Source organism: Panthera uncia (genome assembly GCF_023721935.1).
Source record: "Panthera uncia isolate 11264 chromosome B2 unlocalized genomic scaffold, Puncia_PCG_1.0 HiC_scaffold_24, whole genome shotgun sequence".
In the NCBI taxonomy this organism is placed as follows: Eukaryota; Metazoa; Chordata; class Mammalia; order Carnivora; family Felidae; genus Panthera; species Panthera uncia.
In genome coordinates this window covers 35,413,672-35,438,080 of record NW_026057580.1, presented here as the reverse complement: position 1 = coordinate 35,438,080, position 24,409 = coordinate 35,413,672, and the positions used below count along the sequence as shown (strand labels likewise).

At 37.0% G+C, this 24,409-nt stretch overlaps 1 protein-coding gene across 3 annotated transcripts in view; it reads right to left on the bottom strand.

Annotated features, from left to right (window-relative positions):
• Nucleotides 1-24,409, bottom strand: part of RIMS1 (regulating synaptic membrane exocytosis 1) — a 487,006-nt gene that overhangs the window by 9,162 nt on the left and 453,435 nt on the right. The window contains exon 1 of one of the 3 annotated variants that reach the window (XM_049652867.1): nt 8,891-9,110. The exons of the other annotated variants lie outside the window; for them this stretch is intronic. Coding sequence (XP_049508824.1) covers nt 8,891-8,987 — 97 coding nt within the window. The 5' untranslated portion in view covers nt 8,988-9,110. Of the gene's footprint in view, nt 1-8,890; nt 9,111-24,409 lie in introns of those variants that run through there. 3 annotated transcript variants of the gene reach the window in all.

Genomic DNA, 24,409 nt, shown 5'->3' with positions numbered 1-24,409 from the left:
CATTTTTTTAAACTCTAAATTCAGAGCAACTTCTTCAAACCACTTTGAAATGCACTAACCAGTCTATTCATAGCATAAAAATGAAATTCCAAAACATCTTTTTGGTTAGAACAATACTGAAAAGTTAGACTTTTAATACCTGCCACACTTTTTCCATCTAAACATTTGATGTGTATTTCTGGTTTTCTTTCAGGTTTTCACATAGTATCATTTAATACCCATTAATATATGAAAAACTCTATATGTATAACTGTATACATTAACTACTGTATGTGTATACACACATAAACTCTTCAACCCTCATAAAACCTCTGAAGCAGGTGCCCCAAAACACTCCTAAATACACCATATGAAAGATTGCATATTTTCCTCTCATTTTTGGTCACTGCAATCCTTTTGTAGATTGTCTAATAAAAGATATAATTGGTTTTACTATATGGACTCAATGCTGAATAGTCTCTTCGTAAAAGCCACAGCAGTTCCTTAAAAACACAGTTCTGAATATGTCATTCCCTTGCTCAAGATCTTGTGCTGGTTTATCATCAAAATTAAAAGAAAATCTGAAATTGTCACAATGGCCCATAAAATGCCACATAATATGGCCCCTGGCTACCTCTCCAGTCTCACACTCTGCCTCTCATCCCCATGATCACTGCTCTCCAGTCACACAGTCTTCCTGCATTTTCTTGAGCACTCCAAGCATGCTGCTTCAGGGCCTGTTTTCCTTACTGTCTCTCCTTCTGATTTTCTTGTCTTGCTCCCTCACTTTATTCAGGTCTCTGTGCCAGTGTCACCCCCTCAGAGAGGCTTTTTCTGGTCCTCATCACTTTTTATCTCCTTGCCATGCTTTATATGTCTTCATAGCACTGCTCTGCCATTAAACTTCTATTTGTTTGTTGTCTGTTCCCCAGTTAGAATTTAATCTCTATGAGGAGAGGGACATTGTGAATACTACTCACTGTTATCCATAGTATCTAGAACACTGGTATAAACTCAATACCAGGATCACACCACACATACTAATGTGCAATTTCCTCATTCCATTTAATATATCTGTAATACAAACATGTCTATATTTATTCTTTTTAATGACTGCACTGTTATGTGATCTCATAATTAAACCATGCATGTCCATATTGATGAGTACTTGGGATATTTCCAGTTGTTACAGGAGAGTTTTTATAGAACATATTTCTAGAAGCTGAATGATAGTGAAAGGGTACAAATCCATTTAATCTTAATAGCTTTTTCTAAATTGCCATTTAGAAACATGATAGTAGTTTAAATCACTCCTACCAACATTCTGTTGGTACCAAATAGGTACCAACAGATGTACCTATTTTCCCACCTAAGGCTCAGGAATTTTCTACCTTTCCCCTTTCTAGTCTCTGTCTTGCCTATTTGGCTTGTCATTGTAGAATGTGTACACTTACTGAAGGCAGTGACTTCATTTATTGACATCCTAGTGCTGTTTTTATTTATTTGTATATTGATTTATTTATATACTGTGCCTCCTTCTCAGATGTAGTTCCTTTATGAAGTCATTATGGTGGGGCAACACTTCATTCACACACACATACTGGCTGGGTCCCACTTGAGGGATAAAGGCAAGCCCCAAGGATGTATTACCAAACTGAGCCAAGCACAGTTATGCAAATGTTTACCCAAACCAGCAGGAAGCAATAAACCCAGGGTGGAACACCAAATTCTTATTGAGAACAAGTACTATCATGGCTAGTTCATGAGGGCAACCTTTACATCTAAATGGTGAGGTGATGCTGGAAACAGAGGAGAGACAGTTAGGAGGATCAGTAGTGGGGAGGTTCAGGTTATTCACTCATTAAATTTTTCATTTATCCATCCATCCGTCTAACCACTCACCCACACATCCATCCAACAAATATTTACTAGGCACCTGCTATGTGTCATTCACTATTCTTGGTGCTGGAGATATACTGATGAATGACAAATTTCCTGCTGCCATGGAGCTTACATTCTAGCGTATGTGTGTATACAAGCAAGGCAATGAACAAATAAATAAATACATGCCTGGTAATAAGTGCTATGGAAAAAGGCAGGATAAGGAGGGATAGAGGGTGACAGGGTAGAGCAGCAATGGCTTTATTGTAAAGGGGTCAGGGTCTCATTAGTCATCAGTATGGAAGAAGTAAGGATACAGGCAATGAGGGAACAGGGAAGTAATACCCATGGTGGGACTGGTCCTGGTGATTGTGGTAGGGAGCCTCTGAGTAATGGTGGTCAGGAGGGGGGCTACTGTCTTATCAGTAGCACACAGGTTGCCTCTGCAGTCTTTCTAATGTTGTTGACTCTGGCCAAGAGGCTCCAACACCAGAGATCTCAGGGCTTTGTGTACACCTGGCATCGCAGCTGACAGCAGAGGGTAGGCTATCAGGTTGGCAGTCATTTCCTAACACAGGTTTCACATGGTTGCCACTTATTACATATTTGTTCAATGAATGAAAAAAAATTTTAAGTGAATATTAATTTTTTTATATTATGTAATTGGAATATCAGGTATTCTTAAAGGTTCATTTACAGGGTGTCTTAACTTTCTTAGAGCAATCTTAAAACTTAATACATTCCAAAACGTAAATGCTGCACACTTTAAGGAAATATTTGAGAAGTTGGTTATTGAACTTTCTTTTACACTTATTTAATTTTATGAGTTTGAATGATACATTTTTAATTTTAAAGTTTTTGTTTTTGTCCTTTGGAAGACAGCAAATATGGACTGATATTAGCTCTCGTCTTATTCATGTTAATAAATATTCATTGAAAAGAGCTTTGATGAACTAGACAATTTTATAAAGGCCAAGGTAAAAACTGAATAAACAGTTCCAGCTATGAATTTGTCTTATTTAAATTCATAACAGCTTTAATATTATTTACAATATAAGGGTTGGAAAGAACATTGTTTTGTAGATGTGGAAACTAATTTTGGAGAAGTGTAATTCATGTAAAAAATTATTTGTGGAGCACTTACGCTGAGCCCAACCTTTTCCAGATGCTGGTGATACAGGAATGAACATAACAGACAAAAATCCCTGCCCTAATGGAGCTTACATTCTAGTGAGTATAACGATTTGCTCAATGTCAGGCTAGTTAGCAGCAGAAAGCTGGATTAGATCTTCTGAATCTCAGTCTTGTGATCATTCCTTTATACCCCAGTTTAGGAAAACACAAAGTCTAATCTTACTTATTTTACAAACAGAACAATGGTTTAGCTACACATATATTTTCATGCACACATTCTCATATTTAAAAACTTCCATTAAAATCACAAAAATTGTATAGAGGTGCAAATGTATACAATTATCTATCTCTGTACATATATTGTAAGTATAGCATACGTATATGTTACATATATGTAATTTAAAAATATCAATATAATACATTAAGCCACTAAATAATATCACCATCATTTACCAATTATTTGTATCCACTGAGGAATCATTAACCTGGGTAAGATATGAAGTTTCCTATCAAATTATGACATGAAACCTTTGACTTGAAACTACTATCCCAAGTATCATACAAAGAACAAATGGAATAGAAAACTAGACTATTTTAATACTCTATATTCACAAACAAATGTAAAATTAGTAAAATCCCTATCATTTGGGAGCAATTATTTTCTCTTGCTTTGAAGAAGAAACTTTCTCTCATAGAATGTTGTGGAATGTGCCATATTTACATATTCATTATTTCTCTTTTCATATTAAGAGATGTATGCTATATTTAGAAACACCCCACTGACTTATTAATTCATTCTGTAAATACTCATTATGCAGCAAGCATCTATAATAGGCATTTTTCTAGGTGTTACAGCTATAACAGTAACAAGACAGGATAGTGCTTATAAGAAACTTATATAAATATAAATTTATATATTTATAATAATATAAATAAGTTATGATAATTTTAGAATTGGTGATAATCATGAAAAAAAATAAAGCAGAAGAAACTGTCCCAGTAGATGCGTTACTTTTGATCAGCTGGGCAGAGAAGCCCACTTCTGAGAATGTTAAATAGAAGCCAGCCATGCAAAGATCTAAAGGAAGTGTTATCCAGGGAGAAGGAATAGGTGCACGACTCTGAAGAGTGATCTTCCTCAGTTTGTATGTGGAAGCTATAGAAAATTGAAGTAAGATGGACAAGGAGAAGATGGAGTGGAGGAGGCTGAAGGAGCTGGTGGGGCACAACCTACTGGAAAATAGCCTGGAATTTGTGCTGAGTGTGGTGGGGAGTCATAGGGCAGGGCCATGATCTGATTTCCATTTTCAATGGATCATTCTAGCTGTTGTGTGAAGAATGAATTGTAGGAACTAGATGTGGAAGCAGAGGAGGATGGGAAAGCTACTTTCTTACCTGAGAAGAGATGAATAGTGGCTTCTGTTAGGGAGCAGCAGTGGAGATATGGGAAGAGGGTAGGCTTTGATTATATTGTGAAGTGGAATGGACAGCGCTTGCTCTAGATGTATAAATGGTTCAGAAAAAAATCAATAATTTCTAGGTTTTTATAAAAGGATAACTGGTTGAACAGTAGTGTCATTTACTGCAAGGAGGAGGAATTCATTATGAGTGGTGGAAATTATGAGTTCTCTTTTGGATGTTTGAGGGGCTTTCTAAATAGCCATGTGGAGAGTAAAGTAGGAAGTGCATGTGTGAATCAGGACCACGAGGGATAGGTCAGGGTTGGAAAAAGGTAGGTTGGTAGTTAGATAGGATATGTTGGCATACAGATGGAATTAAAATCTATAGTACTAAATGTAATAGGGAGGAAGTATAGATAGAGATAAAAAGAGTAAACAGAATGGAGTCTACGGTATCTTCCATATTTAGAGGTCCAGAAGAAAATCAAGACTCTTAAGGAGCCTATGAAGGAAGACCTTTTAAGGCATGGGGAAAAATAGATGTGTCATGGTGCAGAAATCAGAAGAATAAAGTGTTAGAACTAAAAATAAATGTTGTTTACTACTTAGAGTTTTAGTAAGAAACAGACACAGAAGTGATGATAGAGCTTGGCTCCATGGAGATCACTTGATTTCAAAAGGAGAAGATTTGGTGAAATAGTAGGACTGAAAGGAATGGCCAGTCAGAAGAGAGAATGAGAGGTGGTATTTGGAGAGTCACACAGGATATGGGAAGGTTACCTATTTTTTTAAGATATGTGACATTAGAGCCTGTTTCTATGCAGCTGGGAATGATTACATGAGCAAGACAAAACATTTATAGATCTAATATTATTGGCTGGAAAGGTGGATAAACACAGATAATGTCTGATAAATCATCTTTCAATCAAAGTATTCTCTAATGCCAAATGAATAGTCAATTTTCATCAATTAATTTGAAAAATCAGTAACAGAATATCACTTAAACAGTTCGATCCAAAAGATATATGCAGTAATGTCCTATTACCTCACAAACAAAAACTACAGAGTAGTTTTGGTTATCCTGAAAGTGAAACTGAGATCAGTGATAAAAACTATTTTTTATATGTACAGTGACAAAATTTAATTATGTTTTTAAAAAGAAAAGTTGTTGTAGTTAATGTTTTGATCATTTATTCCCTTGTTTACTTATTCATCAAACTATTCTCTGAGTGCTTTGGGTCCAGTACTGCATATGTAAGAGTGGACAGGAAACAGGCACTGTCCCCAACCATGTCATTGTCTAGTAAGAGAGACTGACAAACAGAAGTTTACTTGTGATTCAGTGTAAGTACTGTATAGGCACTGAGGTCTTATATTTATTTAGCTTTAGGTATTCATCTTATGTCTTATAATTTGGAGAGAGGAAGAGAAAGGGAAGAGAAGGAACAATTTAAACAGTGAGTGTGAGTCTGCTGTTTGCTGTGCTAATAACTAAATGAGCATGTAACCTGGTGAGAAATGCAAATCTTCTCTTCCTTTACTTTCAGTTCCTGAAGATAATTCCGCTGTTTATGATCATCTCTAAAATAGGCTTCCTAAAACACAACAAAAAAAACAAGACCAAACAAACCCAAACCAACCACTTTACCTGGTGTTCAAATGACGCAGCAGCAAATACAGTCAACTGACAGTATTAGATACCCTGAGAGACCACATTGGTATCCAAAGGATTTTAAAGGCAAATTTTAACTCCAGATGGTGAAGGGGGAAGGGTTGTATTTTAGGCCAAAAAGGCGGCATATTCAAAGGTTCTGACATGGTAAAGAACGTAGCCCCTTGAGAAAACTGCATTTCCAGAATGACCAGCATTCAATGAATGGTGAGTAAAGCTAGTGAGAGTGGAAGCAAGAGAGTTGGTAGGGTGGCCTCACACAGGACCTTTTATCTAATGCTCTCAAGGTCTGCCATTACATATCATTTGGGGTGGCTGTTGTGATTTACTAATGTGGTTTGTAATGATCTCAAGGTCTTGGTCTTCCCAGTACCAATATTATCCACATAAAGCTGTGTGTAATTTGCATTATATAAAATATGATACAGTGATATTGTCAAAGGTCTTCAACAGTCACTCTTTAAAAGAAAATATCCAGAAGTTCTCCTTTGTTGATATCAGATGCTTCACAGTGTTGTCATAACCATGTAGAAATTTTTATTAGGTAGTCTGTTCTAATAGTGCCACAGTTTTTCTTTCCTAGTTTTTAAACAAAAATATTGCTTTTGTGTTATGCCAAAGTTTTTAAATATACTTTATCCCAAGTCAGATGAGTACAACTTGTAAAAATTTCATATATCTGAAGATTACTTTTAGAAAATTGCATGAAGGGTCTTTGACTTTATGGTTTCCCTCATTTATTATTCTCCATGTTAGTTCCTACAAGTCATAAATTTTCCTTTCCTCTTCCCATTTTCAAGAGAGATTTATAATGAAAGAAATACAGCGGTCAAGAAAATAAAAACAGAATCAAGAATATCTTTGTAAGATGGATGGAATAAATTCCTTTGATGATACTCAAAATACTTCAAATCTTTTTCAGCGATGTGCCTATACTTTTTAATTTCACTGCCATAACCCAAAAGAGGTAAAATGTTTTCTCTTGCTGCCATACACTTTAAGTTCTCTACAGATACAACTTTAGAAAAGGGATTCATCTGTGCTGAACACTAACCTGAATTTTTCCAGCTCTTCTGTGGCTAACAGTTATTCTCTGGTAAGAGACCTGATATTGTTCTGAGCGACTGTAATGCCTGCTGTCCTATCTGTTCAGTTCACTCAACCACATTTGATCTTGTCAGCAAAACATTTGCTAATGTCACATTGATTTTTCCTCTTGCCTGGCTGGTGAAAAAATGTAAGCAATAGCAAGTTCAAGATGTTCTTTTAAATAATCTTCATATTGAATTTAGTAAGGCTGCGAAAAAATACTTAGATGGTTTACTGTCACTGAAACATACAACCTGTACCATATCTTATTTTGGCCAAAACTGTAAGATGGGAGTAGTCAAATGCTGAACTTCTCACTGCTGCTAATTGATTTCATAGCCTCAGTGTTTCCAAAGTGTTTCTGTGTTATGAACTGAATTATGCCCCTTTCCCACCAATTCATAGTCTGAACTAATCCTGAGTACCTCCTAATCCTGAGTACCTAAGCCTGTGTATTTGGACACAGGGCCTTTAAATAGGTGATTAAGTTAAAATGCTACTAGGGAGGCCCTAATACCCATCTTTTGGTTTCCTTATGAGAAGAGGGCTTTAGGACACAGAGACCACCATGTGCAGAGGGCAGTCATTTGTGACCTAAGAAAGAGGCCTCAGAGGAAAGCAAACCTGCTCATACCTTGATCATGAACTTCCAGCTTCTAGAACTGTGAGAATATAAATTTTTGTTATTTTAACCATCCAGTCTAGGCTATTTTGTTGTGGCAGCCTTAGCAAACTAATGCATCTAGGGAGTGGATACTGTTATTTTAACACTGTCTTCTTACTTAACTTATTAGCAACTGTGATGTTCTAAATATAATTTAAAGCACCTCCGGATATATAATCACCTAAAATGGTCTGAGGGTGAGGATTAAGCCTCAAATACCAGGATGAAGTTGTTTTAGTTTGCCTTGATCAAAAAATGGTCTAAAGTATTACATGGATATACCTGAATATTTTATTAATAACCCTGATGTTCAGAAAAAAAGGTCTTAGATTTATTTTCCCAGGAGTAATAAATATATCACATTTAGATTAAACCTGTTTCTTTTTCACTCTTCTTCAGTCTAAATTAATACCTTAGATGAATCTGGGTTTATTTATGGGTTATAAACCTAGAATATCTCCTTATTATCTACCATCCTGATTGTAAAAAATAAAACAATAATTCAGGCAAAACCTTGTTTTGTATATTTCAGATTTTGTTTTGATTTTTAAAGTTTTGTTTAAACTCAAGGTATTACTCTTTAGAGAATCTTTCCTCCTATCCAGTTTCAAAAGGCAGCCTAACATTCCAAGTGTTAGTAAGTGGCTGAAGAAGAAGTGGTTTGAGAGGCAATTCTGGAATCTGAATGTCTGGATTCAAGTACCAGCTCTACCCCTTATTCTGTGCCTTCAGGCAGCATACTTGGCCTCTCTATGCCTCACTTTCCTCATATATGAGGAATTGGGGGATGGATTGTGATACCTAGGACAATTTTTGAGTAGTAAATGAGATAATCCATATAAAGCACTCCGGAAAGTGTGCACCTATTTAAATTACATATTGTTACACAATAAGATAACCAGTGTTTTGCTCAGATTATGTCTCCAAGTTGAATGACGCTAATTCCCCTTGCTCCACTCAAAGCACATCTTTTTGTGCCTCGTATTTAATTCAAAATGTTATTTAGAATGAAGCCTAGTTAAGTTGCAATATGTCACAGAGACTACTCATGCCCCAAATACCCATTCTTACCCTGTTCTCTTGGTGATAGAAATTCCCCCATCCTCCCAGGTAAAGACCGATCACATAATTCTTTTCCTTCTTCCTTCTTGATGGTGTGGGGACACATGGAAGGAACAACTACTGTGATCTCAAGATGGAAGCACTTGTTGAAGGACCTTGGCACAGCCTGGGTCCCTGAAATGATAGAGCCACTATACCAGCCCCAGACTAGACTGTGCACCTGGACTGTTATGTCATAGTCTTGAGTAAGCCACTGTATCTAAGGGTATCCTGTTACAGCAACCTATCCTATATCAGAGTAGTGTTCCAAATAAAACCCAGTGTGTATTAAAAAAAAAAAAAACAATAGTTTTGTGAATAGTACTGTCAATTCTTTAGCTTTAGATAAGATACTTGGGTTACATTGAATTGTTGCTCTATAGTTTTATATTTGGAAGAATAAGGCTCTTCTAACAATAAAGTTAATGGAAATTTTTCTTTCTTATGAAGTCTCAGACAAGTAGGGTTAAAAGGGAATAAATTAGCAATAAATAAATAAGCAGTATCATTATCGTAGACAGGACTTCCAGGAAAGATGGTAGGGCAGAAGGATCCTAGGATCACCACATCCTATGGATACACCTAGATAACATCTACATCAGTGTAAATAATCCAGAAAATGACCGAGGGAACAGACTCTCTGCAGCTAAATGTAGAGAAGAGTACACATTGAAGAGGGTAGGAAGGGTGGAGACAGGTTGGGAGTCAAATGGACCCACAATACTGTCCATGAGAGGGATGGATGCTATAGACAGAATGGAGAGGAGCAGACCTCACACCGGGCACCCCAAATAGAGGGGGCCCACACTGCGGAAATGAATCCTCCTAACATTTGGCTTTGAAAACCAGAGGGGCCTAACTTTGCCAGTTCTTACAATCAGTGGGGCTTAACATCTAGAACTTTAAAAATCAGTGGGCTTGGGTGGGGGGAGAACCAAGATGGCAGAAAGGCATGGAAGTTTTTTGTGTGTCTTGCGCCCATGAAATATAGCGAGACCAACACTAAACCATCCTGCACACCTAGAAAACTGATCTGGGATCAACACAACAATCTGCACAACCTGAACCACAGAATTCAGCAGGTACGTGGCGTGGAGAGGTGAACTCAGGGAGTGAGAAGCCGCGGCAGGCAGGGAGCCGCTTTTGCGGGTGGAGGGGGGGGAGGGAGAGGGAAAATATGGGAAAAGCACCCCTCCCCAAAAGCAGCTGGAGAGAAAGTGGAAAAGTGGAAACAGCCTCAGGGACTAAACTAAAAAGGGAGAAAGAAGAGGGTTTAAATTCCATTAAGACAGTAAACAAGAGGAGTGCAGAGTCTGCAACTCTGCAGCTCGATACCTGGCAGTGCTCTGGTGGGAAGGGTGAATCCCCAGGAGCAGAGTGGAGTCCGGGAGGTTCTTGGGCCACATGGGGAAAAGCGGTTCCACTGCTGGAAGGGCATTTAGTAGAGACTGTTGAGGTCACCTGGTCCCAGCAGACCCCAGAAAACAGCCACATTCGCTGGTGCTGGGACAAGGTCCTTAAGGGTGAAGACTGGTGCCAGATGTGTGTTGTGGTTTTCCATAATTCCTGAAATGCTGCTGCTACACTATCTTTCAAACTTTTTCTAGGGCAGGCTGGCACCTGGCTGCAGTCTTGGGGCACCAACAGCAGCAGGGTCCAGCAAGCATTCCTGGGTGCAGCTGACATTCGGCCATTACTTGGTGAGACCCTGCCGCAGAGAGGCTGAACGGGTCAAAGCCGCAGTCCTTCAGAAGTAAGGGGCCAGGGAAAACAGTCACATCTGAGACAAAACTCAGGAGAGAGGTACTGCCTGGGGCTTGGTCACAGACAGTGAAAAAGCAGGGAGTGGATGAAAGCTGAAGACAGAGGACGGATGTGCAACTGCTGATTGGAGAGAACAGAGTTCCGATACTAGAGACTGGGTGACGCCATTTTCACCGCTCCCACACATGTGCATACACACCTATGAGTGCCACAACAATTCACCCCAGTAGGCTAGCAGCACCATCTAGTGGAGAACGGAGCCATTACACTAAGCCCCGCCCAACTGGGCCAACCTCCCTCTTTAAGAATACAAATCTCACCGCCTGCATAGTTTATGGACTATAAATGCTTCATAGTCTGACTTCTAGGGAAAAGCGAAGTAGTTTTCAGTCGTATTTCAATCTGTTAGCAGGTCCATCTATTCAATTTTTTTTTCTTTTTCACTTTTCTTTTTCTTGAGTACAGAAAGAGAAAAAATGGTTTTATTTTCAAATTAAAAATATTTTAATTTTTAATATTTTACTTTTGTGTAAATTTTTTCAAATTATATTTTACTGCCATTTTATTTTATTCTACTTCAGTGTATTCACGTTTTCAAATTTTCAAATGACTTCCTTTTTTTTCATTTCTTTTTCTTGAATACGGAAAGAAAAAATTCATTTTTATTTTCAGTTTTTATTAAAAATTTTTCTTTGATTTTTATACTATATTTTAAACTTCTTTGCAAATTTTTTCAAATTCTATTTTACTTCCATCATTTCATATACTTCAGTGTATTCATTTTTTCAAATTCTCAAACGATTTCCTTCCCCCCCTCCCTTTTTTCTCGATCTCTCAAACCACTTTCAACACCCAGACCAAAACACACCTAGGATCTAGCATCATTTATTCGATTTTTGTGTGTGTAATTTTTAATTTTAATATTTTTTAATTTTAATTTTTCTACCTCATTAATTCCTTTTCTCCCTTCAAAATGATGAAACAAAGGAATTCACCCCAAAAGAAACAGCAGGAAGAAATGACAGCCAGGGATTTGACTAACACAGATACAAGCTCAATGTCTGAATCAGAATTTAGAATCATGACAATAAGAATACTAGCTGGAGTCAAAAACAGACTAGAATCCCTTTCTGTGGAGATAAAAGAAGTAAAAACTAGTCAGGATGAAATAAAAAATGCTATAACTGAGCTGCAATCACGGATGGATGCCATGGCAGCAAGGATGGATGAGGCAAAACAGAATCCGCGATATAGAGGACAAACTTATGGAAAATAATGAAGCAGAAAAAAAGAGGGAGATTAAGGCAGAGGGCATGATTTAAGAATTAGAGGAATCAGTGACCCATTAAAAAGGAACAACATGAGAATCATGGGGGTCCCAGAAGAGGAAGAGAGAAAAAGGGGTAGAAGGGTTATGTGAACAAATCATAGCAGAAAACTTTCCTAACCTGGAGAAAGACACAGACATCAAAATCCAGGAAGCACAGAGGAACCCCATTAGATTCAACAAAAACCGACCATCAACATGGCACATCATAGTCAAATTCACAAAATACTCAGGCAAAGAGAGAATCATGAAAGCAGCAAGGGAAAAAAAAGTCCCTAACCTACAAGGGAAGACAGATCAGGTTTGTAGCAGACCTATCCACAGAATCTTGGCAGGCCAGAAAGGAGTGGTAGGATACATTCAATGTGCTGAATCGGAAAAATATGCAGCCAAGAATTCTTTATCCAGCAAGGCTGTCATTCAAAATAGAGGGAGAGATTAAAAGTTTCCCAAACAAAAATTAAAGGAGTTCATGACCACTAAATCAGCCCTGAAAGAAATTTTAAGGGGGATTCTCTGAGGGGAGAAAAGATGAGGGAATGAATGAATACCAGAAGCAACAAGGATTAGAAAGGACCAGAGAACACCACCAGAAACTCCAACACTACAAGAAACATAATGGCAATAAATTCATATCTTTCAGTACTCTAAACATCAATGGACTCAATACTCCAATCAAAAGACATAGGGTAACAGAATGGGTAAGAAAACAAGATACATCTATATCCTGTTTACAAGAGACCCACTTTAGACCTAAGACACCTTGAGATTGAAAGTAAGGGGATGGAGAACCATCTATCATGCTAATGGTCGAAAAAAGAAAGCTGGAGTACACATACTTACATCAGACAATCTACACTTTAAAATAAAGACTGTATCAAGAGACGAAGAAGGGCATTGTATCATAATGAAGGGGTCTATCCACCAAGAAGACCTAACAATTGTAAACACTTATACACCACATATGAAAGCACCCAAATATATAAACCAATTAATCACAAACATAAACTCACTGATAATAATACCATAGTAGTAGGGGACTTCAACACCCCACTTACAGCACTGAACACATAATCTAAACAGAAAATCAACAAAAAACAATGGCTGTGAATGACACACTAGACCCTATGGACTTAACAGATATATTCAGAACATTTCATCCTAAAGCAGCGGAATATACATTCTTCTCCACTGCACATGGAATGTTCTCCAGAACAGATCACATACTGGGATGCAAATCAGCACTCAACAGGTACAAAAAGATCGAGGTTATACTGTGCATATTTTCAGACGACAATGTATTAAACTCGAAATCAACCATAAGAAAAAATTTGGAAAGGTAAAAAATACTTGGAGACTGAAGAATATCCTACTAAAGAATGAATGGGCTAACCAAGAAGTTAAAGAGAAAATTAAAAGTATATGGAAACCAATGAAAATGATAACACCACAACCCAAAACCTCTGGGACGCAGCAAAGGCGGTCATAAGAGGAAAGCATATAGCAATCCAGGCCTTCCTAAAGAAGGAAGAAAGACCTCAGGTAGACAACCTAACCTTACACCTTAAAGAGCTGGAAAAAATAGGAAATAGAACCCAAAACCAGCAGAAGACAGGAAATAATAAAGGTTAGAGCAGAAATTAATGCTATCAGAACCACAAAAACTGTTGAACAGATCAATGAAACCAGAAGCTGGTTCTTTGAAAGAATCCACAAAATTGATAAACCACTAGCCAGTTTGATCAAAAAGAAAAAGGAAAGGACCCAAATAAGCAAAATCAAGAATGAAAGAGGAGAGATCACAACCAACACAGCAGAAATAAAAACAATAATAAGAGAATATTATGAGCAATTATATGCCAATAAAATGGGCAATCTGGAAGAAATGGACAAATTCCTAGAAACATATACACTACCAAAACTGAAACAGGAAGAAACAGAAAATTTGAACAGACCCATAACCAGTAAGGATATCGAATCAGTAATCAAAAATCTCCCAAAAAACAAGAGTCCAGGGCCAGATGGCTTTCCAGGGAAATTCTACCAAACACATAAGGAAGAGTTAACACCTGTTCTCTGTTTGTTCCAAAAAATAGAAATGGAAGGAAAACTTCCAAACTCTTTCTATGAAGCCAGCATTACCTTGATTCCAAAACCAGACAGAGACCCCACTAAAAAGGAGAACTATAGACCAATTTCCCTGATGAACATGGATGCAAAAATCCTCAACAAGATATTAGCCAACCGGATCTAACAACACATTAAAAAAATTATTCACCACAACCAAGTGGGATTTATACCTGGGATGCAGGGCTGGGTCACTATCCACAAAACAATCAATGTGATTCATCACATCAATAAAATAAAGGACAAGAACCACATGATCCTCTCAATAGATGCAGACAAAGCATTTGACAAAATGCAGCATCCTTTCTTGATAAAAACCCTCAAGGAAGTAGGGATAGAAGGAGAATACTTCGAGATCATAAAAGCCATATATGAACGACCCAATGCTAATATCATCCTCAATGGGAAAAAACTGAGAGCTTTCCACCTAAGGTCAGGAACAAGACAGGGATGTCCAATGTCACCAGTGTTATTCAACATAGTATTGGAAGTCTTAGCCTCTGCAATTAGACAACACAAAGAAATAAAAGGCATCCAAATTGGCCAGGGGGAGGTCAAACTTTCACTCTTTGCAGATGACATGATACTCTATATGGAAAACCCTAAAGATTCCACCAAAAAACTGCTAGAACTGATCCATGAATTCAGCAAAGTTGCGGGATATAAAATCAATGCACAGAAACTGGTTGCATTCCTATATACCAACAATGAAGCAACAGAAAGAGAAATCAAGGAATTGATTCCATTTACAATTACACCAAAAACCATAAAATACCTAGAAAAAAGTCTAACCAAGGAGGTGAAAAATCTATACACTGAAAACTATAGAAAGCTTATGAAAGAAATTGAAGAAGACAAAAAATAATTTGGAAAAGATTCCATATTCCTGGATAGGAAGAATATCGTTAAAATATTGACACTACCAAAGCAATCTACATATTCAATGCAATCCTTATCAAAATAACACCAGCATTCTTCACAGAGCTAGAACAAATAATCCTAAAATTTGTATGGAACCAGAAAAGACCCCTAATAGCCAAAGCAATCTTAAAAAAGAAAACCAAAGCAGGAGGCATAACCATCCCGGACTTCAAGCTGTAATCATCAAGACAGTATGGTACTGGCACAAGAACAGACACTCAGATCCATGGAACAGAATAGAGAACCCAGAAATGGACCCACAAACGTATTGCCAACTAATATTGACAAATCAGGAAAGAATATCCAGTGGAATCAAGGCAGTCTCTTCAGCAAGTGGTGATGGGAAAACTGGACAGCAACATGCAGAAGAATGAACCTGGACCACTTTCTTATAGCATACACAAAAACAAACTCAAAATGGATGAAAGACCTAAATGTAATAAAGGAAGCCATCAAAATCCTTGAGGAGGAAGCAGGCAAAAACCTCTCTGGTTTTTGCCGAAGTAATTTCTTACTGAACATGTCTCTGGAGGCAAGGGAAACAAGCAAAAATGAACTACTGGGACCTCATCAAAATAAAAAGCTTCTGCACAGCGAAGGAAACAATCCACAAAACTAAAAGGCAACTGACAGAATGGGAGAAGATATTTGAAAACGACATATCAGATATAGGGTTAGTATCCAAAATATAAAGAACTTATCAAACTTAACACCAAAAAAACAAATAATCCAGTGAAGAAATGGGCAAAAGACATGAATAGACACTTCTCCAAAGAAGACATCCAGATGGCCAACCGACACATGAAAAAATGCTCAACTTCACTCATCATCAGGGAAACACAAATCCACAATGAGATACCATCTTACACCTGTCAGAATGGCTAACATTAACAACTCAGGCAACAACAGATGGCGAGGATGCGGAGAAAGAGGATTTCTTTTGCATTGTTGGTGGGAATGCAAGCTGGTGTAGTCACTCTGGAAAACAGTATGGAGGTTCCTTAAAAAACTAAAAATAGAACTATCCTACGACCCAGCAACTGCACCACTAGGTATTTATCCAAAGGATACAGGTGTGCTGTTTTGAAGGGACATATGCACCCCCATGTTTATAGCAGCACTATCAACAATAGCCAAAGTATGGAAAGAGCCCAAATGTCCATCAATGGATGAATGCATATATATACATATACATATATATATACACACACACACACACACACACACAATGGAGTATTAACTCAGGAATCAAAAAGAATGAAATCTTGCCATTTGCAACTATGTGGATGGAATTGGAGGGTATTATGCTAAGTGAAATTGGTCAGAGAAAGACAAATATCACATGACTTCACTCATATGAGGCCTTTAGGAGACAAAACAGATGAACATAAGGGATGGGAAACAAAAATAATATAAAAACAGGGAGGGGGACAAAACATAAGAGACTCATAAATATGGAGAATAAACAGGGTTACTGGAAGGGTTGTGGGAGGGGGGGTGGGCTAAATGGGTAAGGGGTGTTAAGGAATCTACTCCTGAAATCATTGTTGCACTATATGCTAATTTGGATGTAAGTTATAAAAAGAAAATTAAAAGAAAATAAAATCAGTGAGCTTGGCTCTGGGAGAGCTGGAGAGAAAGAGGAAACTGAGTCCTTACCCTTAAAGAGATAGCTCAACAAACAGCCCCACTGAAATACAGCACAGAAGCAGTAGTTTGAAATCCACTGAACATATACAAGAAGATTTATTTACTAATCTCAGAGCATGTGTCAGAGTGGCAGAGATCATTGAAGAGACTTAAGAACAAGAGAGCTGTGAGCTGTCATAGCTGAGCTACAAAGACCCCCCACGGGAACCAGCACTGCATGAACACTCTCCATCTAGCTTGCTAACAGCACACCCCAACCCTACACACTTCTGTGGATCTGCTGTCTCCATTCCAGCCTACACAGAAGTTTTCCTTGGTGGCTGCAGCTCTCTTCCCACAGCAGACAGGTATGGACCTTGCTACCAGTGCATCCTAACCCTGTGATCTCCTGCATACCTTCCCATTCCAATACATCCTTGGCTGCAGCCCATCCAAATTGTGCCACAATCCCAACAGTGTACAAGCAGCCCCAATAGGGGAAAGCACCATTCCAAAGTGACTCCTGCTCCAGGGAGAGGGGAAGATAACTACATACACCAGTCCAACTATGGCCCCAGAAGTGAGCTGGGGGCAGACATCTGGTCTGACTTCAGGCTCCACCCATCAATGAAAGCTTCTCTGGGACAACACAGGGAAAATGCCATGGAGTTCAGTGCTGCTGCACCTCTGGCAAACATTTGGTCTGACTCAACTCAGGCCAGACTGGCCCACTAACAACAGAGGGACCAAACGTTGCCCTGCAAAATGCAACAAGAGCCACTGCAGATGACTGAAGGCAAAAGCAGCTCAGCCACAATAGTAGGGCAGATCCAACACATAGAGCAGACACCTCCGAAGTACCAGTTTCTGATGAACAAGGAACATTGCACTGCAGAGCTCTGTAAGACATTTTCTCCATAAGGCCACTGCTTTCAAGAGCAGTAGATGTAACTGACTTTCCTAACATGTAGAAACAGACAGAATTAAATAAAATGAAGAGACAGAGGGCTATGTCCCAAATGAAAGAACAGGAAAAAATCACAGCAAGAGAGCTAAATGAAATGGAGGTAAGTAATATTCCTGATAGAGAATTTAAAGTAATGATCATAAAGCTACTCACTGGACTTGAGAAAAGAGTGGAAGGCCTCAGACCCTCAATAAAGAGAACACATAAAAAAACAGTAAGAGATGAAGAACTCAATAACTGAAATTAAAAATACACTAGATGGAAAATAGTAGACTGGAGGACACAGAAGAACAGTGACCTGGAACAAAGAGTAGTAGAAAGCAATCAAGTTCAACAGGAGAAAGAAAAATCATAAGAAATAAAAATAGATTAAGGGAACTCAATGACACCATCAAGCACAATAACCATCTGCATTATAGGGATCCCAGAAGGAGAAGACAGAAAATTTATTTGAAGTAATAATAGCTCAAAACTTCCTGAATCTGGGGAAGGAAACAAATCCAGATCAAGGAGGCACGGAGTACTCCGAACAAAGTCCACTGAAGGAGGGGTCCACACCAAGATACATAGTAATTAAAATGGCAAAAAGCGATAGAGAATTTTAAAAGCAGCAAAAGAAGACAGTTACATACAAGGGAAATCTAATAAGGCTATCAGCTGATTTTTCAGCAGATACTTTGCAAACTAGGAGGCAGTGGCACGATTTCTTTTTTTCTGAAAGAAAAAAACAAACAAAAAACCCTGCAGCCAAGAATAAACTATCCAGCAAAGCTATTATTCAGAATAGAAGGAGAAATAAAGAGTTTCCCAAATAAACAAATGTTAAAGGAATTCATGACCACTAAACCAGCCTTAAAAGAAATGTTAATGAGGACTCTTTGAGTGGAAATAAAAGACCAAAAGTAGAAGAAAGAAAAGCAAGAAGCACAAAAGCAATAAAATTAAGTATATCCATAAAGATCAGTCATAAACTAAAAGTACATGAAGCATGACATATACCTAAAAGGTTGGAGGGAGGAGTAGAGGATGGATTTAAACTTAAGTGACTATCAACTTAATGTAGACTACTATATGTGTAAGATGTTATATATAAACCTAATAGTAACCACAAATTAGAAACCAGTAATATATATGCAAAAAATAGAAAGGAATCTAAGTATATCACAAAAGAAAACCAGTAAGAGAGAAAACAGCAAGACAAGAAAGAAACAGAGAAGAGCTATAAAAACGACCACAAAATACTTAACAAAATGGCAATAAATATATATCTATCAATAATTACTTTGAATGTAAATGTAAATGCTCCAACCAAAAGGGTGACAGAATGAATAAAAAAGCAAGACCTATCTATATGCTGCCTATCAGACTAATTTCAAAACTAAAGACACATGCAGATTAAAAGTGAAGGGATGAAAAAGAATTTATCATGCAAATGGAAGTGCAAAGAATGCTGGGGTAGCAATGCTTGTATCATAAAAAATAGACTTTAAATCAAAGACTGTAACAAGAGACAAAGAAGGACACTACATAATCATAAAGGGGAGAATCCAACAATAAGATACAATTGTAAATATTTATGTGCCAACATGGGAGCACCCAAATACATAAAGCAGATAATAAAAAACATAAAAATTCAAAAACATGAAGGTCATAAAATGCACAATGCTATAAAACTGGAAATCAATCATTAAGAAAAAATTTGGAAAGAACGCAAATAACATGCTACTAAACAATGAATGGGCCAACCAAAATTAAAGAGGACATCAAAAAATACAGGGAGACAAATGAAAATGAAAACAAAACAGTCCAAAATCTTTGGGATGCAGCAAAAGTTGTTCTAACAGGAAGGTTTATTGCAATACAGGTCTACATCAAGCAGCAAGAAAAATCTCAAACAACCTAAACTCACACCTAAAGAAACTAGAAAAAGAATAATAAACAAAATCCCAAACTAGTAGATGGAAGGAAGTAATAAAGATTAGAGCAAAAAATAAATGAAACAGTAACTAAAAAAAACCCCAATAGAACACATAATTGAATTCAGGAATTGGTTCTTTGTAAGGACCAACAAAACTGATAAATCTTCAGCCAGTCTCATAGACAGATAGATAGGACTCAAAAAAATCAGAAATGAAAGAGGAGAATAACAACTGATACCACAAAAAAACAAAAGATTATAAGAATATTATAATAAATTATATGTCAATAAATGTCAATAAATCTAGAAGGGATGGATAAATTTTTAGAAACCTATAACCTCCCAAAACTGAATCAGGAAGAAATAGAAAATTTGAATAGGCCAATTACCAGGAATGAAATTTAATCAGAAAAGCAAAAACAAAAACAAAAACAAACCCAACTCCCAACAAACAAAAGTCCAGGACCAGATGGCTTCACAGGTGAATTCTACCAAACATTTAAAGAAGAGTTAATACCTATTATTCACAAAATATTCCAAAAAATAGAAGAGGAAGGAAAACTTCCTAATTCATTCTGTGAAACCAGCATTACTCTGATACCAAAACCAGATAAAAACACTACAAAAAAAAAAAAAAAAGTTCACACCAATATCTCTGATACACACAGACACAAAGATCCTAAACAAAATATTAGCAAACCTAATCCAATAATACATTAAAAAATCCTTCACCACGATCAAAAGCAAGTGGGGTCCATTCTGGAGGTGCAAAGGTGGTTCAGTATTTGCAAATCAATAACATGATAAATCACATCAACAAGAGAAAGGATAAAAACCATGTAATCATTTCAATAGATGCAGAAAAAACATGTGACAGAGTACATGTATTCATGATAAAAACTTTCAACCATGTAGATTTAGAGGGAACATACCTCAACATGATAAACTCCACATATGGAAAACCCACAGTGAACATCATACTCAAAACATACTCAAAAACAGAGCTTTTCCCCTAAGATGATGAGTAAGAAAAGGATGTCCACTCTCACCACTTTTATTCAACATAGTACTGGAACTCCCAGCCACAGCAATTAGACCATAAAGATATAAAAAGCATCTAAATTGGTAAGGATTTGCAGATGGCATACTATATATAGAAAACCCCAGAGACTCCACCAAAAATTTATAATACTCATAAATGAATTCAGTAAAGTCACAGAATACAAAATCAATGCACGGAAATCCACTGCATTTCTATACATTAATAATGAAGCATCAGAAAGAGAAATTACAAAAACAATCCCATTTACAACTGCACCAAAAATGGTAAGATACCTACGAATACACCCAGGAGGTGAAAACCAAGTGGGTGAAAGACCTGTACTATAAAAACTAAAATACTGGTGAAAGAAACTGAAGATGATACAAACAAATGGAAAGATATACCATGCTCATGGATTGTAAGAATACTGTGAAAATGGCCATGCTACCCAAAGTGATCTACAGATTTAATGCAATCTCTAGCAAAATACTATCTAAAGCAAAATCAATTGTGAAAAAGTAAGGACTATTAAGGTGGCTGTACTGTCCCTAAATATTATCATCTGGAAATGTTTCACTTCAGTTTTTATATCATAATTGGTGGTTTATCTGGATTTCTGATTACCAACTAGCTCTGGTTGCTACAAGTTAGTTCATTAGTTTAGTTTCTTCTAACACTTGGCTGACATACCCAATCAAGAGGACAGGATGAAAATTTTAAAAACAGTTCTATTTACTGAGTGATCAGAAAGGTAATTTATGGTTTAAGAGTGGAGGGAAAGGTACAAAGAGTAGCTAGTAGGCATAGAAAGAGTTAATAAATTCAGGGGAAACTTTTCAGTTTGTGAGTGGAGAGAAGAGAATAAATTAAGTGAAGGTGGAGGAGAGGGAGACAAAGAGAGACCAATTTTCCTGTGGCAATTTAAGACCACAGAGTGAGGGTGGCCATCAACACAATGTGATTCTGTGCAACTGGTATTTGTAGAGTAAAATGCTCTAACGACTTCATTTCAGGCTGGCACTGAGATCAAACTATACCTCAGAACATAATAAGCAGCAAAACGGGCAAATTAAGTAAACTGTGGTAATTTGAGGCCTGGCCACACAGGTCTTGAGGGTAATTTGTGGGTTAGTTGTGTGTCACTGATGAAGAATGGTTCCATGACTAGCAAGAATACAACTTATGTACAAAAGGGTTCATTTGAATCTGTGTGCTTGAGAGATTTGAGAAACTGCTGGCTGGTTGCTTCTCTGTTGACTGTGATTAGAATAAATATTAAATAAAAAAACCATAAGGTTGGATATTCATAAGAGCAAAAGAAAAACCCTTATGAAATAGAAAATGTTGGTGGTGAAAACTGGTACGATAGAATATTCAAATCTTTACGTCTTTAATTTTTACCTCACTACCTTCCATATTTAGAACATCAGGCAAACAAGAATTTGAAATATACAGCACAATGAAAGCATAAAAGTATGCTGGTGAAGGAGAAATCTAGTGACAAAGATTTACCAATCTCCAGAACTGCATTTCGTATATCTCAGAGAATAGAAGGAATAAACTGAACTATGTCAAGCACAGTATTTAACGATTCTGTAGGCATACGACATATGTGCCTACCCAGATATCTAAGCATTAATAGAGGGACTATCTTAACAAAATGGGGACTAGGAATGATGCACATTGCTGATACTAATTTGACATCCTTAACAAAGTCAATTACTGTCTGCTTCTCACTTTTCAAGATATTGCCTATTACTTTCAAGGCATTGTCCTAACATGGTTGTAAATCAGTGAGTCCTGATAATTTGAGGAGTTAGAGAAGCATTAGGTGCTAACCACACAAAAAATGTTTGATTCTGGTTCAGCTACCTACTATAGACTGAATGTTTGTGTCTTCCCTGGTCCCCCAATTCATATATGAACCCTAATATCCAATGTGATGGTCTTAGGAAGTGGGGCTTTTGGATTAGGTCATGAGAGTGAAGCCCTCATGAATAGGATTAGTGCCCTTATGCAAGAGACCCCAGGTAGTTTACTGCCCTTTCCACCATATGAGTTTATAGTTAATTAAAAAAAAAAGCGCCATTTATGAATCAGGAAGCAGATCTTTACCAGAACCTAATCATGCTGGTACCCTGGTCTTGGACTTCCAAGCCTCCAGAACTGTGAGAAATAAATTTCTGTTGTTTATAAACTGGCCAGCCTATGGTATTTTTGTTACAGCAGCCTAAACAGACCAAGACATTATATCTTTACGAGTGGGAGCAAATAAACATGGCCAAGATTGTAGAGTTCATACCTCTTTTCTAGAAGGAACACTACGATATAACACCATGATATAAAAACAAACCTGACATTCTTTCATTAGAGAAGAAGTAAATTTGTAAGAACATTAAATACTTAATATATTTTGAGGTTTATGCAATATTAAAGCAGACAATTTCAAATTGGCAATATTTATTTTCAGTCCACATCAGATGAGGATTAAAATAATACTTAAAAATAAATATTGAGATGAAATACTGAAATGTATATGATAGGTGGGTTAAACTCATCCAGTTTAGAATATGTATGAAACCTAGCACTGGAGCTTTAAAAATAAGTGATCTCATCCAAACTCTTTGTTTAAATAATTGAAGGTGAAGTAAAGTTAAATCTTTAGCTTGTGGTCACACAACATCATAATGCCACAGTGAGGATTAGAGGCTGAATCTTTATGCTCCAAAGTGTCTCTGTATGGTCTTTACTGTAGATGAAATGTCAATTCCCATTTTGTAAAAAAAAAAAAAAAAGTCTCATCATCAAAGCAGTGAAGCAGTGAGTGGAATGTGTCCTTTATTCCTATTTGTTTCAGAAAGAACACACATTGTCACACTCCATTTGTTCACATTTTAACATGCCACATCCAACCTCTAGTGATTTTAGTATCTCTCTGCTACAATAAGTTGTTATATAACAGGTGGTGCAGGCTAGATGCGGCCATTATAGTGTCCTTGCAATGAATAGGAATCCAATCACTGCAGATTAGACACAGTTCAGAGAAATCACTCTTAGTTCTGCTGTTCTCCTTAGAGACAGGAAGGCTTTGTTTCCAAATCTAATTCTGAAGTACTAGAGTAAAAAGCTTTCCAATAATGCTTCTTGAAATTGTCCCTTTAGTACAAAAGGAAATGCCACTGGTTCCCTCAATTTTTGATAAGTGGATTTCAGCCATATTTCTCGATAAGTTCATATTTTTTGAAAGAAAATAAGCAGTCAAGTTCTAAATCAATCTGAGGGGGAAAAGCATGTTTATGGATTTCAAAGCCTCATCTACCATTTTCTAAATTAAAGGCCAAAATACATGAAAAAAATTTAAAATGTGGAACTTTGGAAGGGATAAGCAGAAATAATCATAACAGAAGTACATTAAACAATTCTGATGAGAGATGACATCTAATTTTGTAAAGTTAAATACCATGGAAGTATATACCAGCAATTTGAATTGAAGATGCATCTTTTTAACTTTTACATTTTCCTCTCAAGAACACTGCAATATAATGTAGATATGCAAAGTCATTCTCTGGTTCTTGCAACCCATATTGTAATAGTTATATTCATAAAGGGTGCCACCATTTGCAAAATAATTTCAACTTATTAATGTGGGAACCATATTTTGACTTACTGGCATTTATAATCAGTGCCAGGGTAGCATATGGCTGGGGGGAAAAATAGAGGTGAAATGTCAATTTGTATAAAAACTACCCATAATAGGCCCTCCGATCTCTGTCTCTGTCTCTCTGTCTCTCTCT